Source organism: Plasmodium yoelii, assembly GCF_900002385.2.
Source record: "Plasmodium yoelii strain 17X genome assembly, chromosome: 13".
Lineage (NCBI taxonomy): Eukaryota > Apicomplexa > Aconoidasida > Haemosporida > Plasmodiidae > Plasmodium > Plasmodium yoelii.
In genome coordinates this window covers 1,773,061-1,798,820 of record NC_036185.2, presented here as the reverse complement: position 1 = coordinate 1,798,820, position 25,760 = coordinate 1,773,061, and the positions used below count along the sequence as shown (strand labels likewise).

The 25,760-nt window shown below is 22.1% G+C and overlaps 7 protein-coding genes across 7 annotated transcripts; 2 read left to right on the top strand and 5 right to left on the bottom strand.

The window, feature by feature from the left end:
- Positions 1-247: 247 nt before the first annotated feature.
- Positions 248-5,477, bottom strand: PY17X_1340100 (histone deacetylase, putative; the record flags this gene model as incomplete). Its single annotated transcript, XM_022957185.2, has 2 exons — positions 248-302; positions 610-5,477. 2 exons carry the CDS (start codon positions 5,475-5,477, stop codon positions 248-250), a joined length of 4,923 nt encoding a protein of 1,640 aa, XP_022813645.2.
- A 1,278-nt stretch (positions 5,478-6,755) lies between these two features.
- On the top strand, positions 6,756-8,400 carry PY17X_1340000 (protein transport protein YIP1, putative; the record flags this gene model as incomplete). The annotated part of the gene is made up of 6 exons (XM_022957184.2): positions 6,756-7,243; positions 7,367-7,448; positions 7,575-7,661; positions 7,753-7,850; positions 8,076-8,151; positions 8,314-8,400. 6 exons carry the CDS (start codon positions 6,756-6,758, stop codon positions 8,398-8,400), a joined length of 918 nt encoding a protein of 305 aa, XP_022813644.2.
- PY17X_1339900 (pre-mRNA-splicing factor ISY1, putative) lies at positions 8,397-9,570 on the bottom strand (the record flags this gene model as incomplete). The annotated part of the gene is made up of 4 exons (XM_720713.1): positions 8,397-8,668; positions 8,833-8,884; positions 9,020-9,164; positions 9,434-9,570. The coding sequence occupies 4 exons, from the start codon at positions 9,568-9,570 to the stop codon at positions 8,397-8,399; spliced, it is 606 nt and encodes a 201-aa protein (XP_725806.1).
- Positions 9,571-10,195: 625 nt separating this feature from the next.
- PY17X_1339800 (conserved Plasmodium protein, unknown function) lies at positions 10,196-16,422 on the top strand (the record flags this gene model as incomplete). The annotated part of the gene is made up of 2 exons (XM_022957183.1): positions 10,196-11,986; positions 12,349-16,422. 2 exons carry the CDS (start codon positions 10,196-10,198, stop codon positions 16,420-16,422), a joined length of 5,865 nt encoding a protein of 1,954 aa, XP_022813643.1.
- A 721-nt stretch (positions 16,423-17,143) lies between these two features.
- Positions 17,144-18,022, bottom strand: PY17X_1339700 (conserved Plasmodium protein, unknown function; the record flags this gene model as incomplete). The annotated part of the gene is made up of 1 exon (XM_022957182.1): positions 17,144-18,022. The coding sequence occupies one exon, from the start codon at positions 18,020-18,022 to the stop codon at positions 17,144-17,146; it is 879 nt and encodes a 292-aa protein (XP_022813642.1).
- Positions 18,023-18,623: 601 nt separating this feature from the next.
- PY17X_1339600 (conserved Plasmodium protein, unknown function) lies at positions 18,624-21,425 on the bottom strand (the record flags this gene model as incomplete). Its single annotated transcript, XM_718794.2, has 1 exon — positions 18,624-21,425. One exon carries the CDS (start codon positions 21,423-21,425, stop codon positions 18,624-18,626), a length of 2,802 nt encoding a protein of 933 aa, XP_723887.2.
- A 140-nt stretch (positions 21,426-21,565) lies between these two features.
- Positions 21,566-25,750, bottom strand: PY17X_1339500 (conserved Plasmodium protein, unknown function; the record flags this gene model as incomplete). The annotated part of the gene is made up of 1 exon (XM_022957181.1): positions 21,566-25,750. One exon carries the CDS (start codon positions 25,748-25,750, stop codon positions 21,566-21,568), a length of 4,185 nt encoding a protein of 1,394 aa, XP_022813641.1.
- Between the last annotated feature and the right edge of the window lie 10 nt (positions 25,751-25,760).

Here is a 25,760-nt window from a genome sequence, read left to right as displayed (position 1 = left end):
AAATCATATATATATATATATATATATAACACTACCAGGTGAATTTTCCCGTTGTACAATTTAAAAACATTAGTATTATTTTTCTTAAAATAAGATAATTATAAAATAATAAAAAAATTATCATAAAAGCAGATTAACAATGTGAACATGTATATATATATATATAAATGTAACTATTTTATGCAATTGTAGTTAATAATGATAAAAAAAAAATGTCTACCATTTTTAACTGGTTAATATAAAAAAATTAATTTTTTAGGTGATTCCATAAATTATTTAACTCAAATTTTGTATCGGGGTGCCTACAAATTATTTTAAAAAAGAACAAAATGTTTCAAATGTTTAAGGAGTTTTATATAAATAACGCAAATATTTTTTAAAACATTATATAAAGATAGGCTGAAATTATGTATATACGAACTAAATTTTATAAAGCATCATTTTTTTATTGGATTAAAGTGTATAAATATATATGCACGTGTGTATGATAAAAAAAAAAACAATGTTAAAATATAAACAACAAATTCATATATATTTCTTGCAATTGCATAGAAATGCTTGTATCTTATTCTAAGTCAATTGCGTCTTTTTTTTTTTTTTTTTTATTACTGTTGAATATAGGCAGATTTAAAATTTTGAATATCGGAAGGGTTGTTCAAAATGGAGAAGTATTGATTAGGGTCCTGTGACAATAGCGGTTTTTTTTTTTTTAAACATTTTTTTTTTTTAAATTTGATTTTTAAAAGAAATAAAACTTGATAAAAATATGATTCGAATGGTAGTTTTATATTTATAGTTGTAGAAAGTAAATTAGTATCATTTAGAATATTTTGGAAATATAATTTATTTTTGTTTAAAAATTTCGAGATTTTTTTTTTCATTTCATTTTCTTTTCGATCATACTCTTTAATATATTTATGATATTCAACTACTTTATTTGTTAAATTTAAATTTGCAGTTTCTTTGGTTTTTTCTTTAAAAACGGAAAAGTAATTTTTAAACATATCTTCCATTTTATTTTTTCCTAAACATATATGTGGAAATTTTAATACATTTTTTTTTTCCCCTTTTCTTGCACATTTTTTTGAGATAGTATTAGTTATCGATTTGTTTTTTTTTCGTGATAAAAATGATATATCATTGTAATAAAAAGATAAAGCATGTTCAAGGACGGATAGACTAAAAACAGATGCCATGTCATTTGATGTATTATATCCACCTTCCAAAACACTAATAATAGGGAAATGTAATTTATTTTGTAATGAAATAATAAGATTAGTTAAATAAAAATATGTTGATGTATTTTTCTTAACAAAACCATTGTTTACATAATCTAATTTATGGCCATCAAAACCAGCTGATAAAAATAATAGATCAGGCTTAAAATGATATAAATGTATTAATATATTATTATGGAATAACTGTAAAAAATCATTTTCATCCATATTTTTTTTTAATGTTACATTTATTATATATGGTTCTAATTCAACAGTATCATAACCTGTTCCAGGATAAAAATAACCATCAAATGCATGTATAGAACTAAAAAAAACATTTTTTTTATCATTTTTATCTTTCCATCCTTTCCAACTATAAATATCAATATAGTCATTAATTTTTATTTTTTTTAATCCGATATTTCTTATAATTTGTTCTGTTCCATTACCATGATGTACATCAAAATCTATTATTGCTATTCGTTCATATTTTTCATATTTATATTTTGCATATGATATACCAATAGCAATATTATTTAATAAACAAAACCCTTGGCTACCTGCCGCTTTATCTTCATCTGATAAATTGAATTGAGCTGCGCCAAATGTACCAAGATGATGTCCTGGTGGTCTTACTACACAAAATATTTTTTTTTTGTTTTTTTTTATATTTTTTGAAGATATATAATCAACTGCATTTAAAACAACTCCGCTTGCATTTAATGCACAATTAAATGAATGTTTATTAACAAATGTGTCATTATCTATTAAAACTAGTTTATCATATTTCTCTTTAAAAATACTATTATTGCTGCTATGTTTTTTGTTATTCATTTTTTTTTCTGGGCTTTGTATTGTAGTTACGTTGCTACTATTATAGCTCGATATTTTTCCCTCAGTTATATTATTACTACTATTTATACCACTATCTAATTCCTTTTCATATCCTCCATTATATCCACTTTTTTTATTTTCACAATCTTTACCAACTCTATCAAATGGGGCATTATTATTATTATTATCCCCATGACGAGTAGAAAGATTTGAATTACCTTCATACATACTACTTATAATATGATTATTTTTTAACATTTTGATATGATCTGGAATATTGTCATTATTTGGTGATTCGCTATAATATTCAGGTAATACTAAATAATTTTTAATATGTTTTTTTGAAGGTTCTAAAAAATTATCAAATTTATCATTAGTATTGTAATAATTTAATTTTTTCATTTTTTGTAATAACATTTTTATATATGAGACATCATGTACTCTTAAAACATCTAATGCTGTAGCTTTTCTTTGAATTTTTTTAATTTTAAAATTTACAAAAGTATTTAATTTTAATATTCCATGTTTATTAGATATTAAAACATCTAATCTTGTTGAATTTTCAGGTATGCTATTTTTAATTCTATTTCGCATATATGGATAATCAGTTGGTTCAGGAACAAATATATGTTTAGCACATTCATGTGAGTAAAATATTTCTATCCTATTTTTTTTATCTGTTTTTTTTTTTATCACATAATTATTTATAAAATCATTTTTTTTTTTTTTTTTTTTTTCACTATTTTGGCATATTATTTCTATTGTACTACTTTTATTCTCCCCTTCGTTTATTTTTACAGGAATTGAATCTAATTCATTTGCTTCATTTTGTGAAAACCTTTCTTCTTCGCAATTTACAACATTTTCTGCTTCTATATTATCATTATCAACAGTTATATTAGACTTAATTTTTTTAATAGTATAATTGGTTTCCTTTTCTATAAATGCTGCTTGAGTATTAGATCTTTTTTTTGGATTTTTTTTATTCTCTTTAACAATATCAAAAGAAAAAATGTCATTACAAAATTTTATAAACAAATTTAGCGAATTATACATACGAGCAAATGAACAAAGGAAATATAACATTTCTTGATTTTGTAATATATAACAAAATATATGTTTATTATAATTAAACATAATCTTTAAAAATTCATAATTTCCTAGTTCAATAATTTTTACAAATAAACTTAAATATAGTTTTACAACTGTACAAATAAATTTATGATTTATCTTTTTGCAATAGAAAAAATTATTTTTTATATAATACATATATTTTTGTTTATTTTTCATATGAGAATTTTGAATAATATTTTTATCATTTTCTATATCATCACTTATTATATCTGTTTTATCACATATATGATTAGGAGCACTACTATCACTAATTTCGTTTATATTTTTTATTGTATTTTGAAGATCTTCTTTTTTCTCATTATTGATATTTATTATGCTATTATAATTATTAAGTGTGTATGTTTTGATCTCTTTTTTGATATTTTGGCTATTTATCAATTTTTTTTTTTTTTCATTTTTTTTATCCTTAAATAATTGGATGTAATAAAAAAATATATATTCAATAGTATTGTGAAGAAGTAATAAAAATATGTATTTATTTGTTCCATAAATAGTACAATGTAAAGGGAGTTCTGATTTGTCGTTATAAACAATTAAATTAACATTTAAATTTAACAAAATAAATATTATGTTTATATTTGAAACTAAACAAGCTTTATGTATTAAAGTATTTTTATTATCATCAGCATCATCAAAATTTATTAAATCTTTCCAAATCTCATGAATATATTTTTTTTTTTTTTCATTATTATTATCACCATCTTTAGTATTACTATTAAATTCTTTATTTTTTCTATATAATATAAAATTTTGTATATCATAAAGTATATATTTCCCATATATTAATTCTACATTTTTTAATGATTTATTGTTTTTATTATAATTATATAAAAATTTAAAAAAATTATCATATATATCATTTGGTTCCAAATTATCTATTTCTCTCCTTGATGAAATATTTTCTCCATTATTTATAACATGGTCTGAAAAATTCAATTCATTATTATTTCCATTATTATTTCCATTATTATAATATTCATTTTGAATGTTTATTTTATTTGTACATGTATTTCCATTATTAAGTGTAGAAACTAAAACCGATGGAATATTTATTTGGTTATCATTAATATTTTTATCATTTGATATATTTTCTTCAGTTTGATCATTATAATTGTTAAAAGATATATTATCATGAGATTTATTGTTTTTATTTTGATTAATATCGTAGTTAAATTCTTTTTTTAAAAATTCATTTACTTCTCTTTCGTCTTCTGAATTACTTAAACAACTTAAACTTTTTTCAGAAATATCAGTTCCAGTATTTTCTGATAATGAATCATCAGTATTTTCTTCTTCTATTTTTGTTTCCAGATTTTTTTTTTTTTTTTTCTTTTTATTTTTTTTTTTTTTTTTTTTTATTTTAACAATTTTTTTTTTAGCTAGCACGTCCACATTTTTACAATCCTCATTTAAATATATAGTCGGTATAATAACATGCTTAAAAAATGGTGTTTTGAAATATAATTTTTTAAAATATTTATTTTTATTGGATTTACATTGCTTGCAATTCAATTTACTATTCCTTTTATTGTTGTGATACTTTTGAAAAAATTTTTGTGAAAATGAAAAGGACGGCAAAGAATGGTAAAATAAGACAAGCTCAAGTATTTTTATTATTGATTTATGATATTTTTTTTTATAAATTCTGGAAAATAATATTTTTATAAAATTATTTTTTGAAAAATTGTCATAAAAATTTGGAGCATTTAATACAAGTTGAGAAGATGATGAATAATTTTTGTGAAAAGTAGTTACACCTCCTACGTTATTATCGATATAACTATTACTACTATAAGCTTTGTTTGTATTTTCAAAAAATGTATTACTAATATTATTACTACTAAATTCTTGGATATTTTTATTTATATAATTTATATCATTACTCGAATTTAATGAACATTTATTTTCTTTTATTATATCAAGTATTTTTAATTTAAATATTAATGTGTAAAAATTATTTGGTAATTTTAATATAAGCTTATAAAAATTTTTATATATTCTTAAATTATTATTTCTTAAACATTTTATATAATTATGAATATATGGGTAGTATAAAAGTAAAAATGTTATATAAGATTTTGAATAATAAAAACATGTTTCTATTGAATTTTTATTTTCATAATTTATGTCATTTAATATATTTCGATAATCACTTTTTAATATATAGCAAATATAATTTATCTTGTTATTTATTATATTTAAAATTAAAATATTATCTTTTTTTTTTTTTTTTAATTTGTCTAATTCATATTCATATCGTATATTTCGTTTATCTTTGCTAATTTTCATCATTTTTTCCGCATTCTCTCTTTTACCTAAATATACACTTTTCTATTTTTTGAAATTTTTTTTTTTTTTTTTATTGTGTGAATAATACTTTTGCTAATAAAATTTACTAGTATCCAGTAAATATAAATGAACTACATTTCGGTATATTGTTCTTGAAAGATCTTATAAAAAACAATACTCGCCAAAAAATATATGTATTATATCTATATGATATTTATGTATTAGTTGATATGTTGTAAATATATAAATAATTGATCAGCTCCAAACTTGCGAAACAAATTCAATTAACACAATCAAGTATTAAAATGGTAACATAAGGTATTGGGTTATGAGCTTTATAAAGGGAAATAAATAAATATTACTACTCTTAAAAGAAATTTAATTTGTATATAAAAAACAAATTATGCAATCTTCTGAAATTTCAAAGTTTGAAAAAAAAAAAAAAAAATTAATAAAAAATAATGAAAATAAAATAACCAAAGTAAAATATACAGTATTGCAGTATAATAATAAAGTTAAAAATATATATATATCTGCATATATATAATAAATAATGAGGAAAAAAAAAAAATCTATAAATGCATGAATAAAAATGTAAATTTTATCTATTAAAAATTTAAATAAACAAAAAGAATTGTTAATTTTATATTAATTTAAAAGCAAGATTGTGATAATTTTGGATAGCGTAGTATTTATAAAAATGCGCATTTAATATGCATTTATGTATATGCATAAATCATTATATATATTTATCATATGATTTCAAATACAAACATATACATGGAAATACTTAATTTACTTTTGAATACACATATAAACTTAAAAATTAGTTAAATAATTTTTGATTAAAACAGAAAAAAAAAAAATATAAATAACATGAAGGAAAAAAAAATGACCAAAATATATATACAATTTGGAAATTAAAAACGTATATATACATAATTAAATTAAAAAAATATATTGAAATTTTTTGTAATGATATATTTATGCGTCAATGCATAAATGTTTTTGTGTTTGGTTTATTTGCAAAATGTCCTTTATTTGATATATTATTTTTTTAATAATTTTTTAGCAATAAAAAAAAAAAAAAAAAAAATCAACGTCAACTATTTGATATGTCAGTCTAGTTATATATACATGCATATGAATGTATATATGCATTATTTTATACTTTTAGGTATATATGTATAATAAATACAACAAACTTATGTCAAAATATTCAGTTATTGAAAAGGGTATGATATTGCCAATAGTATTATTTAGATATAAAAACCCCAAAAAATGAATTACTATAATCAGAAAATTACAAACAGGACAAATATTAGAAACGATAATGATGAATTAAATAACAATGTTGATAATAAAGTAACTAACCCATATATAAATAAAAAGTTATATGAACATACTTATCAAAAATCGGATAATACAGTTCTTAATGCTCCATTTGAGAATACTGTTAATACCAACTTTAACAATTTCAATCAGACCAATAATAATACAATAGTTACCAGTCCATTTTATAATAAACAACCCCCCAACAATACTATTAATAATACTATTAATAATAATACTATTAATAATACTAATAATAATACCATTAATAATAATAATAGTTTTTTTGGCAATTTTAATAAGCCAAATGAAAGTATAACGGGAAATAAAAATGATCAAGATGAGGATGATGAAGAAGAGCCTCCATTACTTGAAGAGCTTGGGATAAATTTTGATCTAATCTCAAAACGAATGAAATCAGTTTTTACTTTCTACAAGTCAGGAATAATAATATTTTATGAATATAAATAAACATGCGAATACAATATTTTCGTGTGTGCATATAGCTATTTTTATAATGAGTTATTTTCACATGTATACTTTTTTTTTTCTTATTTCAGAATTGATCATACCTTATTTGAAAATTCTGATTTATCAGGACCTTTACTTATTATTCTGTCTTTAGGATTTATTTTATTATTGGTAAAAATAACAAATGTTGTATAAATACATTATAATGCTAACTATGTTAAATAATATGAAACAATAAAATAATGACAAAATATATTAAAATTTTTTTTTTAATAAATTATCATTATTACTTATCAGGTAGGGAAGGCTTCATTTAGTTATATTTATTTAATTGGAATTGTTAGCAGTCTGAGTATGTATTTATTGCTAAATGTGATGAGTCAAGTAAATACAAAAATGAAAAAAATATATAAGCATATATAAAGACGATTTTTTGTTGCCATATTTTAATTTTATTATTTTATTTTTTAATCAGAATGCAACTTTAGATTTATATTGCACAATAAGCATGCTTGGGTATGCCTTACTCCCGTTAGTCATTTTGTCATTTATTTCTATTCTTATTAATTTAAGGTAAATATCATAATTTTTTTTTTATGAAACATTTGTTTTTAAAAAAGTGTTGATTATTTTGAATTTAAAAAAAAAAATGTAATAAATATAATAAAATAGAATGAACAAGATAAATATAATGTTATGATAAAACATAAACAAACTGAGAAATTAATAAATTTAGTAAATGTGAAATTAAAATTAATATATCAATAAAATGATACATAATACAATTATTTTTTGTAGGTCAAAGAAAGGATATACTATTTCCTTTTTTTGTATATCATGGTCTGCCTTAACGGCATCAAAATTTTTTGAAGCAGTAAGACATATTATTTGTTTATTTATAAAACATTAATGATTAAGTTAATCTTATTACATAGACAAAATTTTTACATGTTTGCATTAAAGTATTATTACGATTATATTTTATGAGAGTATGTAAATACATAGCCATCTTGATATCTTTTATTATTTTTATTAGGCTCTCCGTATGAATAGTCAAAGATATTTAATCGCATACCCTATATTTTTGTTATATTCATGTTTTGCATTAATAATAATTTTTTAATAATTTATTTTTTTTATTATTTCTAAATCTGTTTTTTCTAGTTTTTTTTGAATTTTTAACTCTTCGTTTAATAATATTTCATTTTCTTCATCACAATAACCAAAATAATGTATATTTACGATTTTATCTAAATTTCGTTTTTCCTTCCTTCTTTTTAATAAAAGTTTTTTCCGATCATCATTTTCTTTAAATAGTAATTCTTTTACTCCTTTCAAGTTTTTCGCTGCCCCGAAATATTTATAATTATTATTTCCTTTTAATTCGGTACCTAAAATGAGAAAAGTATAAATAATTCAGACATCAAAGAGGAAAAAAAAAAGAAAAAAAAGTAAAGTGAAATAGAGCGAAATAAAGCTAATGGCAACATATAGGATCCGACTAAACATTGTAATATTTTTTTGTAATATTTTTTTGTAATATTTTTTATAATACCATGTGCATTAATTAGCGCATTCGATTCGGATTGATAATCTGGTCCTCCAAGCTAAAAATATATTTATATAAAAGAAAAGGGTTAAATTAATAAAATATCATGACACACACTTAAAACTTTTTCAACATATATAACATTTTAATAGTGAATATTATATTTTTATTTTTATCGCTCTTCGATTTTTACCTCTATAATCCTTATTTCCCATCTATTTTTGATCGAAATTAATTTGTTTATTTGGTCGTTTAACTCTCTTACATGTTGGTCCCCCAAACTTAAATTTTGGATTTCTTTAATTTTGCTACATATTTCTTTAATTATCGATTTACGGCTAAAAATAAAAAAGAGGGAAACAAAATGACGTACATATATAATATATGCACATTGACTATATATGGATATGTTATATATAATATGCATATAGATTTATATATTTTGTGCGCATTTAAAAAAATAATAACACACAATAAATATAAAGACAGAGCTTATAATTATATACAATATTTCAATATAAATCATAAACCTGTTTTATTATTATGTAAATATTTTCCTTTTCTTTATTTTTATATATATTTTTTTTTTTCTTTTGTTTTTATTTACTATGATACGGCGGATTCCAAATCATCAACATCATTAACATTTTTGGGAATTTTAAAAAATGTTTTTTTATCATTTAGCTCTTTAGCCTTTAGCCATTGATTTAACATAGACCTTCCTTTTTCGACATTTCTAGCCATTTTCTTTTTTTGTTACGTATTTATTTGATATATATAATATTTTATGTATATTTCCCTTTTCAAAAATTTTAACTTTTAATTGGCCAATGAAAAATAAATTATTTATTAGTAATACATTTTCCCTTTTATTATATAAAGAGCGTTAGGAAAATATGCATATATATATATATATGTATATATATTTATTTATCTATCAATTTAGAGGAAATATATGTTCCTAATTATTTAATAGCTTTAAAAAAGGTATGAATAACTATTTTCTACATTTTTTTGTCTTTCCTCATATTCCCAGTCAATACTTAAAAGGTTGCATAGCAATCTTCTTAAATTTATAATGCCCTTTTTTACTGTCCCTATAATGCAGTTCTTTCTCTCTCCTTTTTTGTTTAGTATTAATAAAAAAAGAAACCATTACAATATAATTTGTAACATTAAATATTTAAAACGAAAAAATAATCCTAAAAAATAATCTTGAAAAATAAAAAGAGGAAACAAACGCGGGATTAATAGGGAATACACTTTTCCGTAAGAATTGATTTATTTAAATTTGGATAAACGAAAAAAAAAAAAATAATAATAAAATAATAACATCCACAAAGGTAATAACAATAAATATTAATATAAAATGGAATGTATATTTAATAAAAAAAATAAAATACAAATATATGAGAATAACGAAAAGGTCTTTGATTTATGGAAAAAATATGCAATTGATGAAGTATCGAATTTGTGCAACGAAGATAATAAAAAAAAAAAAAAAAAAAATAATCAGGATGTGAAAGTAAAATATAAACAGAAGAAAAAATTTGATAAATATATATATAAGTGGAAAGAAATAAATTATTTTTCTAAAGAAAATGAAAAGGAAAATAATTCACAAAAATCAAATAATTTGGAAAAAGAGGATAAAATAAATGAGTGTGACAAAAATAACCAAGATGATAATTATAGTGATATAAAGAAAAGAAAAATATTTTTGGTGAAAGAAGAAAATTATTTAAATACTTATGAAAAACAATTAGATAATATAAATAAAAAAAGTCTTGAACATTTTTATTCATCTCACAAAAATGAAGAACAAAAAAAATCATCCATAGTTATAGTAAGCTATGAAAATTATGTAAATAGAAATGTAAATATAGAATATAATGAGGGTAGTGATTTTTTAAAATATATATATTCTTCTATATTTTTAATAAAAGAAAATAAAGTTCTTATACCAAAAGGGAATTATTTATATGAATTAATTTATCCACAAACAATACATGGATTTCCACTTATAAATAAATTAAATTATTATTTTGTTAAACTATATATAAATAATAATTGGGTTTTAGTATTTATTGATTTAGAATTACCATATGATAAAGATAATAATATTTTATCCTGTCAATCTAAAAATGATGAAAAAGAGATATGGATATATATATTAACAAAAGCATTATATAAAATATTTCGTCTTTTTAATTTTTGTGAATATTATCTTTATATATTTGAAATGCTAACAGGATATAAATGGATAAATAATATTCCAACTACTCTCAATTTAAATGACAATATGATTTATAGTTATAATCAAAATATAATTCAAATGGTTTTATTAAATAGAGATAAGGAAAAAGCAAATAAAAAAAATGCTTATAATTCTTCTTCAATGTATAATACCTCCTTTTTCAAGGGTACAGAAAATAAACAGTTTAATGAAAAAGGGGAACATTTAATTGATAAAGATGTTAATACCATCATAATTAAGGATGATACATGTATTATAGACAAAAAAGAAAAATGTAAAGACAGATATCAAGGATCAAACAAAATAAAAAAACGTAAAAATTTACACTTTTTTCAAATATACCCATTTGAAAAGAACTTATATTTTATCTTAACCTATGAAAATATAAAACCTGATAAATATATAAAATATTCTGATTATATAAATAAGAAAACACAACAACAAAATCAAATTTTAAAAGGATATAAATATATTAATAAACAAGGAAATATTATAATTTCTAATGTCAAATTAATACCAGTAAATAATTCTACACACAGTTTTTCAGCTAAGTTATTGGAAAATGATCCTGACAAAAATAATCAGCAAAAAATTATAATTAATGATGAAACAAGCGTAATAAAAAATAACGATAATAATGAAAAAAATAGTGATAATAATGAAAAAAATAACGATATTAATGAAAAAAATAACGATATTAGTGAAAAAAATAACGATACTAATGAAAAAACCGATTTTATTAACAATATAAAAAAAAAAAAAAATTTAAATAAACAAAAATACAATATTATAATAAATCAAAATACAGAACAAGTTCTCCAATTATTTAAAGAAATATTATTCGAAACTGACCAAACATGTTCTAAAATTTATAAGGACATAAATTCTAAAAAGCACAAAAAAGTAAGTTTTTTTCAACAAACATGTATCATATATACATTTGTACATTATAATAAATGAAATAGTAATTTCAGGGCTATTATATACTACAAATAAATATTATAATTTTAAACCTCAAAAATATTCCATGAAAAAATGGAAATATATTTTAAATCGTATATTAATTATAGTTGTAAAATATAACTAGAAATTGTAACAGTTTTTATCGTATTTTTAGTTAGGCATAAAAAATTTCCACATACAAATATTCAGTTTGACTAAATTGTTTTATCAATTTTTATCCGTTCTTATCCGTTTTTATCCATTTTTTCGTGTTTTATTTTTTTTTTCTTAATTTTGCCTTATCCTCATAATCTTCTTAACAGATCCAAAAAGATGTTAGCAATTGGATTAGCGAAATAGACATTGAAAAGATTCTTAAATTTATTAATGTAAATTACTCAAGTTATTATTTAATAAAATTGGATAATAAATTTGTTAGGATAAATAAAATTTACAACTATATATACTATAATGATTTTAGCTTTTATTCGACTAATATGTATGTGAAAAGTATTCCACAAATTAATGTTAATAGTAAAATAAAAAATATAGATAAAGATGAAGAAAAGGGGAAAGATAATAAAAAAAAAAAAATGAAATATAATGAAAATGAAACACAGATAAATAACAATCCCTTTCTTCTCTTGATATGTTCTATTTCGATATTTTGTAAAAAAAATAATTATACATTAAAAGGGTCAGAAGAAAATGATGACGAAATTCAAACCACCAAAGATTATACAAATTGTGATAAAGAAAAGAAAACAGAAGAAATGAAGTTAGATCACAGCTTCAACCTTTCATTTTTTACATATAAAGAAGAAAAAAAAAAAAATATATCATTAGAAAGAAATAAGAAAAAGGAAGGAAATAATATGATGATGTTGAATTATTTCATGAGTTCTTTTAACAGTTTCAATAAGTGTGAACAAAATATAAAAATTTGTGAAAAAAAATTAATATCTCAAGAAGATATTTTAAATTCTGAATGTTTTATAAAACAAATTGGGGAATGTAATTATGAAAAAGATAGTAACAAAAACAATGTCCTGTTTGGTTCCTATATAAATAATTTCCTTTGTAATCTATTCAATTCTAATTTTTATGACCCTATTTTTTTTCAAAAAAAAATAGAAAAAAAATCTATATCTCTTAAAGAAAATAAGGAACATTTTTTTTTTGTATATATTAAGAATCCAAATAAAAGTAACTTAACAATTGAGTGGGTAACCGAACAAATAACTAAAATGATAAAAAATGAAAAAGAAAATAACGATGAAGAAATTATATGTAAAAATAAATCCATTAATTGTTCTTTTTTCCTTTTAGAAGAATTTCTTGAAAAAAATATGAAAATGAAAATAAATTCATTTATTAAAAACATAAATTTAAAAAAAGAAAATTCAAATAAAATATTATTAAAATTTATTGTAAGCATATCTAGAGAAAAAGAAAAAGGAAATATTCCATTTTATTATTTAATTCAAAAAATAAACGATATAAAAATATTATCCTATTTAGACATATTTGTATGCAAAATAAGAAAAAATAATAATTCTTATGAAATTGAAAATAGACAAAATCAAAGTGAAAAAAGAAAAAAGAATTCAACAAAAATAAATGAACAAGATAATGGCAATAATAAAAATGTTCGAAAAGAAAATATAAATGATGATAATATAAATAACAATCCAATCATAATTGGAAAATTCTACAAATTGTCTTTAAAAAACATTTTTTTCAAATTTATCATGTTTCCTGATACAATACATGATGAGGAAAAACAAAATGAAAAATCAGAAGAACATAATTATTTATTTTTGATAGCTTTAAAAAATGTAGAAAAAGTAGCCGACCAAAACATTGCGCTTCAAATAATTGCTGCATTACCAAATAGAGAAAATTATGAAAAACCAAAACATTCGGAAAAATCAAAACATTCGGAAAAATCAAAACATTCGGAAAAATCAAAACATTCGGAAAAATCAAAACATTCGGAAATTTTAACTATTAATGAAATCCCATCTTTTTGTAACCGCTATACATTTAACTACTATAATGATCATATAAAAAATAATTTCCATGAAATGAAGCAAGTGAAAGAAAATGAAAGCAAATATAATAATTCTGAAAATAAAAATGATAAAATATATAAAAATGAATATAATATATCGGAAAAAATGTATGAACAAAAAGAGTATATAAATTTAATACCATCCAAAAATAAAGTTTCTACACCTAATGAAAACAAAATATCTCAATTAAATGATTTTATTAATAAAACGAAAAAAACATTTATAATAATAAAAAAAATAAAAATAAATGATAAAAGTTATTTTTCCTATGGAACCATATTTGTAGAATTAAAAAATGGTAGTAACTTCAAAAATATCAAGGTCAAAATTTTTAAATTTAAAAAAAACGAGTTGCCTATAAATCCGATATCTAAAGGAAACGAAACTGAAAATACACATAAAAATAATAATGATGAAAAGGTTTTAAAAATTCAAAATCAAGATCAAGATCAAGATCAAAATAAAAATCAAAATAAAAATCAATGCAATTCCAGTCACACAAGTTTCGACTCATTTATAAATAGTTACAAACGAAATAAAATATTTAAGAGTGTAAAAAGAGGGAAAAAAAAACAAGTTTTTATTAAACATCTAGAAGTAGACTCAAAAGAACCATGTTATCTTTATATAAAGATAAGAAAAAGTGATAAAATTGAAAAAAAAAAACAAAATGAAATGTCTAATATTTCAACTACAAAAATAAATCATGAAAAAAAAAAAACATTGATAAAACCATGTAATAATGATTTTTTCGAAATCAATTTAAATGTTCATTTAAATTTTTCTTCGGATGTGATACTAAAAAATGATACACCAGATGATGAATTTGAAACGGAAATAAAAAAATATCTTAAATACAACAAAATTAATTTTGAAGATTTAAAAAAAAATGTAACTTTAGATATAAAAAAAGAAATAATACCCCCAAATATTTTTACTTTAAAAAATGAACTACAATTATATTTTCGTACAAATTATGAAGGAATATTTAATAATTTTTTGTGGAAAAAAAAAATAAATTTGAAAAAAAGTGATGATAATAAATTGTCAGTTTGTAAAAGTTCCCATATCAATACTCAATATGAGAACAATCTTTTAATCAGCGAAAATATTCAATTCGAAAATAAGGAAAATATGTATTTATATAAAGATGAATTTTTTGATATATTGTCGCCAATTTGTTCACAAAAACAATTATATGATTTGGAAAAATTATTCAGTTATATATCTTCTAAATATTTTGAAGATGATGAAAACAAAATGTATATGAAAAAGTTTATAAAAATGTTTGAATCGATACAAAAAAAAAAAAATTACTTAATTTTTGATGAAATTGAAAAATTTGAAAAAAATATTTTATTTTCTGAAAATATTTCAAATATGTCTAATGATGAAATTGAGAATAATAAAAATAGCCAAAATGAAAATTGTGAGGATACAAATTTTGATGAATTTTCTCATTTATTTACATACCCAAATGAAATACGAAAAATTATAGACAGCATTAAATCTTTTCACAATTTAAAAAATAAAATGGATGTTTTGAAACTAAAAATGGATGCAGAACTACAATTACCCGAAAATATATTTCCATTTTTTAATAAATTTTATGGTAAAATAAGCAATATAGATGATATTATAAAATATAATTATTCTCATTTAGAAGAATTGGAATATGTAAAAACAAAAAGTGAAGAAAATAAAATATTATCATATTTACTAGATGAGGGTATTTTTTTTACATTTCTAAAAAAGATAGAAAATGAAAATAAAAATGAAACCCTAAAAATCATACCCCCAACTATTCACATACACGATATAATAAATATAGTAAAAAAAATAGATAACTTTAGTGAATTAAATTATATTAAAGATATGAAATTAAATGTTTCTAAAATTATTAAAGAAAGAAAGAATTTTATTGAAAATATAAAAAATCTTTTGAAACATAAAAAAATAAAAAATCTAACTCCAGAAGAATTAAACGATTTATATAAAAAAGGTGTAAAAATAAATTTAGATATTTATAATTCTAATATTTTACAAATGATAAAAAATCAGTATACTATTTTAAATATTTTAATTAGTATAAAAGAAATATTTAAAAAAATTAATTTAAAAAAATATAAGACAAAAGATAATGAGCAAAATATTGCAGAAAATGTGATAAATGATCAAATGCAATTTTTGCAACTATTTCAAACATGCTCAGATTTTATCAAAAATAATCAAAATATAAAATTAAATGATTTTTATAATAATATTTTTAAGGACTCACAAAAATTATATGACGAACTTACTAGTTCTAACCTTACTGTATAAATATGCACCTCATATTTTATCCCACTTTTGACAATTTTTTGACAATTTTTTGACATTTTTTTTGTAAAACTATTTTATTCCCATTTTTTTGTAAAACCATTTTATTCCCATTTTTTAGTAAAACCATTTTATTCGCATTTTTTAGTAAAACCCTTTTATTCACATTTTTTCTCCCTCAAAAGGGGGGATAAACGTACAGACACGTATGTCGATTTGCTTTTGCCTATTTTTTTAACTCAGCTCTTGTTGAAAAATTAAAAGATACCTATACCTACATATATATATAGCTCAAATTTGAATGAGTACTAAAAATATAGAATATTTTATGGGAATATATGATGGATATTTTCTCTTCATATTTTTTGGCATTTTCTAAAATAATAATTTCGTAATACCTAAAATTGTTTATGAGAGTTTCCTTAAAAAAAAAACAAAAAAAAAAAAAATAGGAAACAGACAAACATTTTAATTAAAATAAAATTATATAAATCCTGGTTAAATGTAACAATCTAGCTTATTCAATGTGTTCATAAAACAAATAATAATAAAAACAAAATTTATTCCAGTGGCAATTGTAATGACATAAGACACATTTCTTTTTAATACACAAGGCAAATCAAATAACAACATACATGCAGATATATGAAAAAAAAGAGAAAATTTGTATTGATTATTTGATATATCGTTTTACAGTAAATTATATATTATCTTGATTACTTTTTCATGAAAATCGAACTATAATTTCTGGCTTCCCTCGACCATCACCCTTTAATTGTTTCATGGCCCCTTTACATAAATGCGAATAATTTGAATCGGTGGAAGCTTGATTAAGCATATTATTACTAATCCAACATGGTGAAAAGCTATCTTTTATTTCTGAAAAAAAATATTTACCCATAAACAATTTTTTAGGTTTTTTCTTTTTTTTCAAATTATAAGCAGATGATTCACTACATTCACTATTATTTTCTTCACTATAGTCACTTCTATTGTAATTGATTTCATCTATTCCATTCGTAGTTGTAATATTTATTATAGTATTATTCTCTTTACTATTTTCTGATATATTACAATTATTATCAAATGAATCATAGTAATAATTTTTTTTATTTTCACACACTAGTTCATAACATTTATCTGGGGTTTCAATTTTATTATTTTTACAATATTCATTTCTATTTCTTTTAATATTACCATTATTAATATTGTCAAATTGAAACGGATATTGATTTCTGCTTTTATTAGTTTCCTTATAATTAATCGAAAATGGATATTCTGGATTCAATGTATCGCTATATTTATCATTCCGTAGTATATACTTATTAGGATCGGGCACATTTGGATAAAAAGGTTTTATATTATGGTGGGCATATACATAATCTGGGTAAGACATTATATTTTGGTCCTTCATTTGTTCATTATAATTTAAACGATTATTTGTATTTAAATTTTCTGATTTTAATTTATTTTGCACACAAACATCGGGATAATAACCATATTCGTCAGTTTTTCTGTTATTATCATTATAACATTTATTAGGAGGGATATTATTATAATTGTCATGAAAATAAAAATCAGTTTTAGTTTCTATAAAATTCATTTTACTAGTAATTTTTTTTTATTGTTAATAAGGATAATCAATATATATATATATATTTTTTTATTTCGTTTTTTTAATTAATAATAAGCCATTTAAAAAGACAAATTTTTTTTTTAAAACATATTTTCTCTTATATAGACACATTAAATTTTTCATTTAATTATATTTAAATTTATTTTTGTTCTGCCCTTTTTACGAGGCGTATATTTTCTATATTTTTTTTCATCTGTACATACACATTATAGTATATACATTTTTTATGTGTATAATTATGGATTATAGTTTATATTATTATTTAGACGTTTTGCCTATTTTTTTCATTTTTTTTTTTATCATTTTATTAAATAATTAGTAATTGTTAATGAGAATAAAACGATGAAACTCATAACATTTTCATGTGTACAAATGTTTTTTTTTTTTTTGACAAATATATTAAAAAAAATATAATAGAGAGAACATATAACATAAAAATTGATCAATATAAAAATAAAATTATCAAAATAGGCCCTAAAATGATATTTATATTTCTGCTATTGTCATTATATATATATAATTTCTATCCTTTTCATTGTTGCATATATTTTACTTGAGTAAGACACTATTACATCGGATTTGTAATTAATCTCTTAGGGGTCGGAAACTTTTTATAATGAATACAATTAATCTTTTTATTTGGAATTCTACATATTATTTCACACTTAGGGTATGCTTTATGAAGGTTGGTCATACTATTTAATACATGGTGATGTCCTTTATTATTATATATCATTGCTTCACAATATTTATATGGATTCACATGTTTCTTATTATATATTTTTGCTTTTTTTGGAGTATTTTTAATTATTTTTTTATCTATAGCTGTTGAATATAATGATGTTAAATTATTAAATTTATCCTTTATATTTTGTATGGAAGTATTGTCTTTTTTGTTTTCATTTTTCAATCTTGGTTTTTCAAATAATATAGTGGATTTTACTTTAGTCCCACAAGAATACGCATGTAATGTCAAGGATTTTTTAGGGATATGAAAATTCCTATTAGGTAATTTTTTTCGTAGATTATTAGAACCATTTTTTGATTTTATCATAAATTTATTATTCTTCTTAAATAGAATTTTTCGAAATATCGTATTTAATAATCCAGAATTTGTAGAATTCGGAACGGGTGTTTGCTCTTTTATAGGACAACAAAAATAGGATTTTTCACAATCCTTTTCATCTATATCTTTTGTATTAATTTGATCTTTTATTATCGTGTTTGTATTTGTATTTTTGTCACTATACCCATTTTTTAAATTATTGTAAGTATTTGGTGATATTTCAACATGACATTGTATTTCTTCATTTTTTACTACATCATTATAATTTTCTTTCAGATCATTTGGTAAATTGCTAATTTGTTTATCATTACCAGAATCATCAATTTTATTGTCTTTTGTTTGCGTATTTTCCATATATTCATCTTGTAAAACCCATTTTGTATATTCATCTTTTGAGTTAGAAAATATTTTTGACATTTTAATGAAATATTTATCTTTTATTTGATTATCTATTTGATTTATTTGTGATTCATCAAAATATTTAAGTCCATCAACATTATCATTTGTATTTTGAGGGAATATATTATTGAATACTTTATTATGGCTATATAACATATTTCGAGATAACAAATTATTTTCACTATTTTTTTCATGGTTTAATTCTAATATGCCTGAACTAAATAAATTTTTTTCATTTTTACACGATGATAATTTATTATTTTTGTGAAAATTCTGATCACTAGTTAACCTTGGCATAGGGACATTTAGGGGACCCTTAAAAGAATTTTTCATTCCTATAAGCGGTTTATTATAATAGATTTCTTTATGCTCAAGTTCATTGCCATTATATATATTTTTTTTATTCAAAGAATAACTATAATTGGAAATATTATTTCCTATATTGCTGTTTTCTTGAATACTTAACATATACACATCACTATTTTCATTATTAAAATACTCATTTTTTATATCATTATTATCTTTTATTTTTTCTTTATATGCTATTTTAACTCTATTTACATTTTCTTCATCAATGGTATCTGTTTGAATTATAGAACTTTTTTCTAAAATGGAATTATCCCGTGAATTTATCATTTGAAAAGTTTCGCAACTGTTCACATTTTTTTTTATAGTGTGTAAAACTCCATTATGTTTCTGGGTATTATCTTCAGTTGTTGAGTCTGTATTTTTTATGTCATCATCTTTTATTTTTAAATTTCCGCACACAGTTAAATTGTTATTATCTAAATGTGATTTCGTTTTTAAACGCTGTTCTAATTTAGCACAATTTTTTTGTTTGTTTTCTTCATGACATTTTATGTTTTTATTTTTATTATTATTTTTATTATTATTATTATGTTGTGTATCTCCAATTGACACACTAGGATTCATGGTGTAACCTGGTGCAAATATATTATTTTTATTATCATCCAAATTTGTAGAAATTATTTCATTATTCAATATTCTTACAGTCTTTTGTTTTTTTGCAGAAATCTCATCGTTTAATAGTTTTTCTTTGTTGTTATTTTCAATTGTATTCCCATTGCATTTTTCAGGCATATCTATTTTATTATCACTGATGTATGAAGCAGAACTAATTTCTACATCATGTTCATCGCTTTTTAATTCGTATACATTCTTGCAAATATCTTCATCATTGTCACCATCTTTCTTACTTTCATCACTATCATTATCTTTTTTATCTTCATCATTGTCACCATCTTTCTTACTTTCATTATTATCATTATCTTTTTTATTTTCATTATTGTCATTATCTTTCTTATTTTCATCATTATCATTATTTTTTTTATTTTCATTATTGTCATTATCTTTCTTATTTTCATCATTATCATTATCTTTTTTATTTTCATTATTGTCATTGCCTTTCTTATTTTCATCATTGTCATTATCTTTTTTATTATCGATGATGGTAATATTAGTTTTTTTATCATAGTTATTGTCGTCTCCATTCATTTTATCCTGATTTTTACATATGTTGTCAAGACAATCCACAAAAAAATTTCTATCACTATCAGTGTTATTAAAAATATAATTTATATTATGTATATTCATGATATCTTTTTCATTATTCTCAATATGATTATTATTGTTAAGGTCTTCAGTACATTTTTCCATATTGCTAATATCAATGACATTATTATAGCCTGATAAAATACGATTGGTGTTAGTACAAAACTTTTCATTTTTCTCATTTATAATTATAATGTTGCCGCCTACATCTTTGCTATTGTTATTATAGTTAATAGTTTTGCTCTGATGATTTGAATGCATATAATGAGCTTCATAATTTCCAATGTTTTTTCGAAAATTCTCATTAATACAATTATTATTATGTAATTTCATTTCGATTGTCTTTTTTAATTTATTTGTTGTATCATGAATAATTTGCAAATTATTTATTGTATTCACAATGTATGATTGCTCATTTTCCCCCTTCCCGTGATTCTTTTTACTTATTTGGTTGCCCGCCGGGAAGGGATATACTAGTTTAAATGACGTGATGCATATGAATTGTTTTGTATTAATTGATCAGTGTTCCTTATAATTCCGTTATTTGTATAATTATGATTTAAATTCATACACGAAAATGAATTTCTTGAACCTTCTAAAATATTTTGAGAATTTATTTCATTTATTTTATTTTCATTTTGAATATTTAATATATTGCTTCTATTATTGTCCCTCATCAACTTGTTCTTATTGTCTGATTTATCATTATTATTATCATTCAAAATGTTCATTAATTCTTTATTTTGCAAATTTAACATATTGTTATTCGAATTTTTAATCACTTCTCCTAAATTTAACTTATTTGCACAATTTTTATTGATTGTTTGTTGAGAATTATTACATTGAAAAATGCCAGCAGTACCTAATCCGCGATTTAAATTCAATTTTAAATTATCATTTGGATTTATAATATTACAATTAACATTTTCATTCTCGCTATGTGGATATATATTTATATAACGCATATTTGAATTTTCATTTTTTACACTTGTATTATGTTCATTTATATATCCATTAATTCGATTTGATGGTACCTGATCTAATTTTACAAAGTTCATCCCCATATCATCAATTTTAGCCCGATCTATATATATACTGTTTTTGTTATTATTAATATTTTGATTATCAATAATATCATTATTATTATTTATATACATTGTATTTACGTTATCGGAATATTGCATATTTTTTAAATCATAAATATTATTTTCTATTTTGTTATTATAAGATGCATTAATATTTGGAGTAATCGATTTTATAAAACAGTTATCTACATTATACTGTGGATTATTTTGAAAAACATATGAACTATTCTCAGTATTATTATTCTTAAATTCTGGTAATCTTTTTGATAAATCAATCAAATTTGAGGTTTTATCACTGTTAAGATGTTCTGTATTTGGATATGCGCACACTAATGAGGTATTATCTATAATAATAGGTTTTTCTATAAAGGGAGCCGGTAGGTGAGCAGGTTTGTTATAAAGTTGAGAAGGTAAATCCCTTATTACTCTAAAGTTGTTATTTCCATTAGAAGCACTAGATGGCGTCATGGATGCTTGGGTTTGCATTAACGACATTTGTGTCTGAGTCATAGGAGGAAGGGTTTGTGATACTGGAATTTGAGACGGTGTTGCATGAGTAAATCCTTGTGACACTTGCATTTGAGTCGGTGGTGCATGAGTAAATCCTTGTGACACTGGCATTTGAGTCGGTGTTGCATGAGTAAATCCTTGTGACACTGGCATTTGAATCGGTGTTGCATGAGTAAATCCTTGTGGGATTGTGATTTGAGGGGATGTTACATGAGTAAGTCCTTGTGATACTGGAATTTGAGCCGGAGCCGGTATTGCATGAGTAAATCCTTGTGGGATTGTGATTTGAGTCGGTGTTGCATGATTAAATCCTTGTGATACTGGAATTTGAGCCGGTGTTGCATGAGTAAATCCTTGTGATACTGGAATTTGAGCCGATGTTGCATGAGTAAATCCTTGTGATACTGGAATTTGAGCCGGTGTTGCATGAGTAAATCCTTGTGGTACTGGAATTTGAGCCTGAGCCGGTATTGCATGAGTAAATCCTTGTGGTACTGGAATTTGAGGTGGTGTTTCATGAGTAAATCCTTGTGATACTGGAATTTGAGTTGGTGTTTCATGAGTAAATCCTTGTGATACTGGAATTTGAGGTGGTATAATGTGTGTAAGTGTTTGTGGCATTGAAAGATGAATGGGTTCTACAGGCATATGTGTGGTTTCACTTGTAATTTGTTGGTTTGTATGTAGCTCATGTGCTTGTATTGGTATTATAGGTATTTGAGGGAGAGGTCTGTTCAATTCAGCAGGTATTTGCACTGTTTGGGATTGTTTATTAGGAATGGGATTTCCCAATTCCGATGTATTATAATCTTTAATTATATAATTTTGGTTATTTTGTGGTATAGGATCTGTTTGATATATTATTTTACTATATTCTTGATTATATGAATTAGAATTATCTAATATAGGGTTAAGTTGGTCTATATTGTTATATGAAGGGTTATTTTCGTTCCCATCAGGTATCATATTATTCATATTATGTATATTAAATTGGGGTTTATGATTTTCTTCCTGAATTATGTATACACAAGTTGGGGGTCCATTTGTATTAATTTCACTTCCATTAACCATTTCTATGTCATTTATTGGAATGTTTTCATGCATAACATCATCCACTTTGTTATTTACGGGGAAATCTTCATTTGGAAATTTATCTATTTTACATAAATCTTTTTGATGACTTTTTGCAAAATCATAAATAGTTTTCTTAGATTCTAAATTTTGATCCATGCAGGTATCCACTTTGTTATTTACGGGGAAATCTTCATTTGGGAATTTATCTATTTTACATAAATCTTTTTGATGACTTTTTGCAAAATCATAAATAGTTTTCTTAGGTTCTAAATTTTGATCCATGCAAGCAGCACTTTGATGAATATTCGAATTGTTATCTACTTGACATTTTAACATAGAATTAGATGTCTCATTATTCAAAATAGCATTCTGTGTATAATCATTTTGTAATTTATTAATTTTTGAATTTTTTTTTTTTGGTTTTGAAGTCTTTTCTTTAGAATTTTGTTTACATTTGTTATAGGACCATTCATTTGATATATTTTCGACATTATCTAAATTGTTTTTTATGGAATTATTCTTTTTTAATTTGCTATTTTTTTGTTTTTTTTTCTTAACATCCATATTTTTATTTAATCCAGAAATATTAGTTTTGCCTTTGCTCTCATTTTTTATTTCATTATGAGAAGGTATACTAGATAAAATTGTTTCTTTTGATTTTTTTTTTAATACACGAATATTATTAGATTTCTTGTTTTTGGTGATTGATTCGCATCCTCTTGTAGGTATTTTTTTTGATGAACTGTTGTTTTGGATTTCATTACAGTTGTAATGATGGTCATATTTCTCTATATTATGCGAATTTACAACATTATCCTCCATCTTATCATAATAATTCCCCATATCATGCTTGTTATTAGAATAATTTGAGCAATCAGAAACAGTATAATTAAAATATTTATTCTCAACATGATCATTTTCCATATATGGGCTTAAATCGTTCATTTTATGTAGTGTAGAGTTCGACATATTATTATCTACAAGACTGTCAGAGGATACATTCTTAATCTCAGTATGGTTCTTAAAATTTCCATCATTTAATTCTGTATTACTATTAAGTGTGTCATTTTGATCCTTATATGTAATATTGGAAGAGTCAGTTTTATTTTCTGTAATGGAATCATTTCCTTTTAGCGTAAAATTGTAATCATTTACACTATTTTTAAGATTAGAATTTTTTAAATCATGATAAAAATCAGAATAAATATATGTCTTGTCTACAATATTTTTACTTCTGTCTGAATCTTTACTATTTTTTATGAAGGCATCTATATCGGTACAATGCTCATCTGATAAATCATTTGTTTGATTTTTATCGTTTATAAAATCTGAAAATTCATCTGTGTAATTTCCGAAAGTAGGAGCTGCTTTAATTTGGACATTATTAACATGGACTTCAGGTTTTTCAGATAAGTTAATATTTTTTTTTTTTTCACCTTTTTTTTTATTGCTATTTTTCGAAACTTTTCTTTGAGTTTTTCCGTTATTCGCTTGTGAATATATCGGATGTTTTGATTTTACAATGGAACAAATTGTTGGAAGCTCATAATGATTTGTATAATTGCACCCCCACGACAATGGATTAGATTTATGAAGCGTTTCATATGGCATTGATGATACTGCATATTGCACTGTTTGACTCTGAAGCGTATAATTTGGAGTGATATTCGATCCTGGTAAATGTAAAAGTGTTTTATTTTCTTCAAAATTTTTATTTCTATAATTTAATGGATTAAGACTCAATGGATCAAATTTCTTACTTTTACTTTTTTTTAAACTTTTTTTTTTTTTTTTTTTTTTAGTGGTTTCATTTTTTATATAATTTTCATAGTAGGCTTTATTAGCCCCTGAATATACTTCTATAACATTTTTGATTTCCTTTTCAGATAAAGGGTTTATTTCATTAGTATTTCTTACAACCATTCCTCTATTTTTAGGTATCCTTCTAAGAGGCGTTGATGGTTTGGAAATTTCACTTTTTTTTCTCATAGCGCCGAGA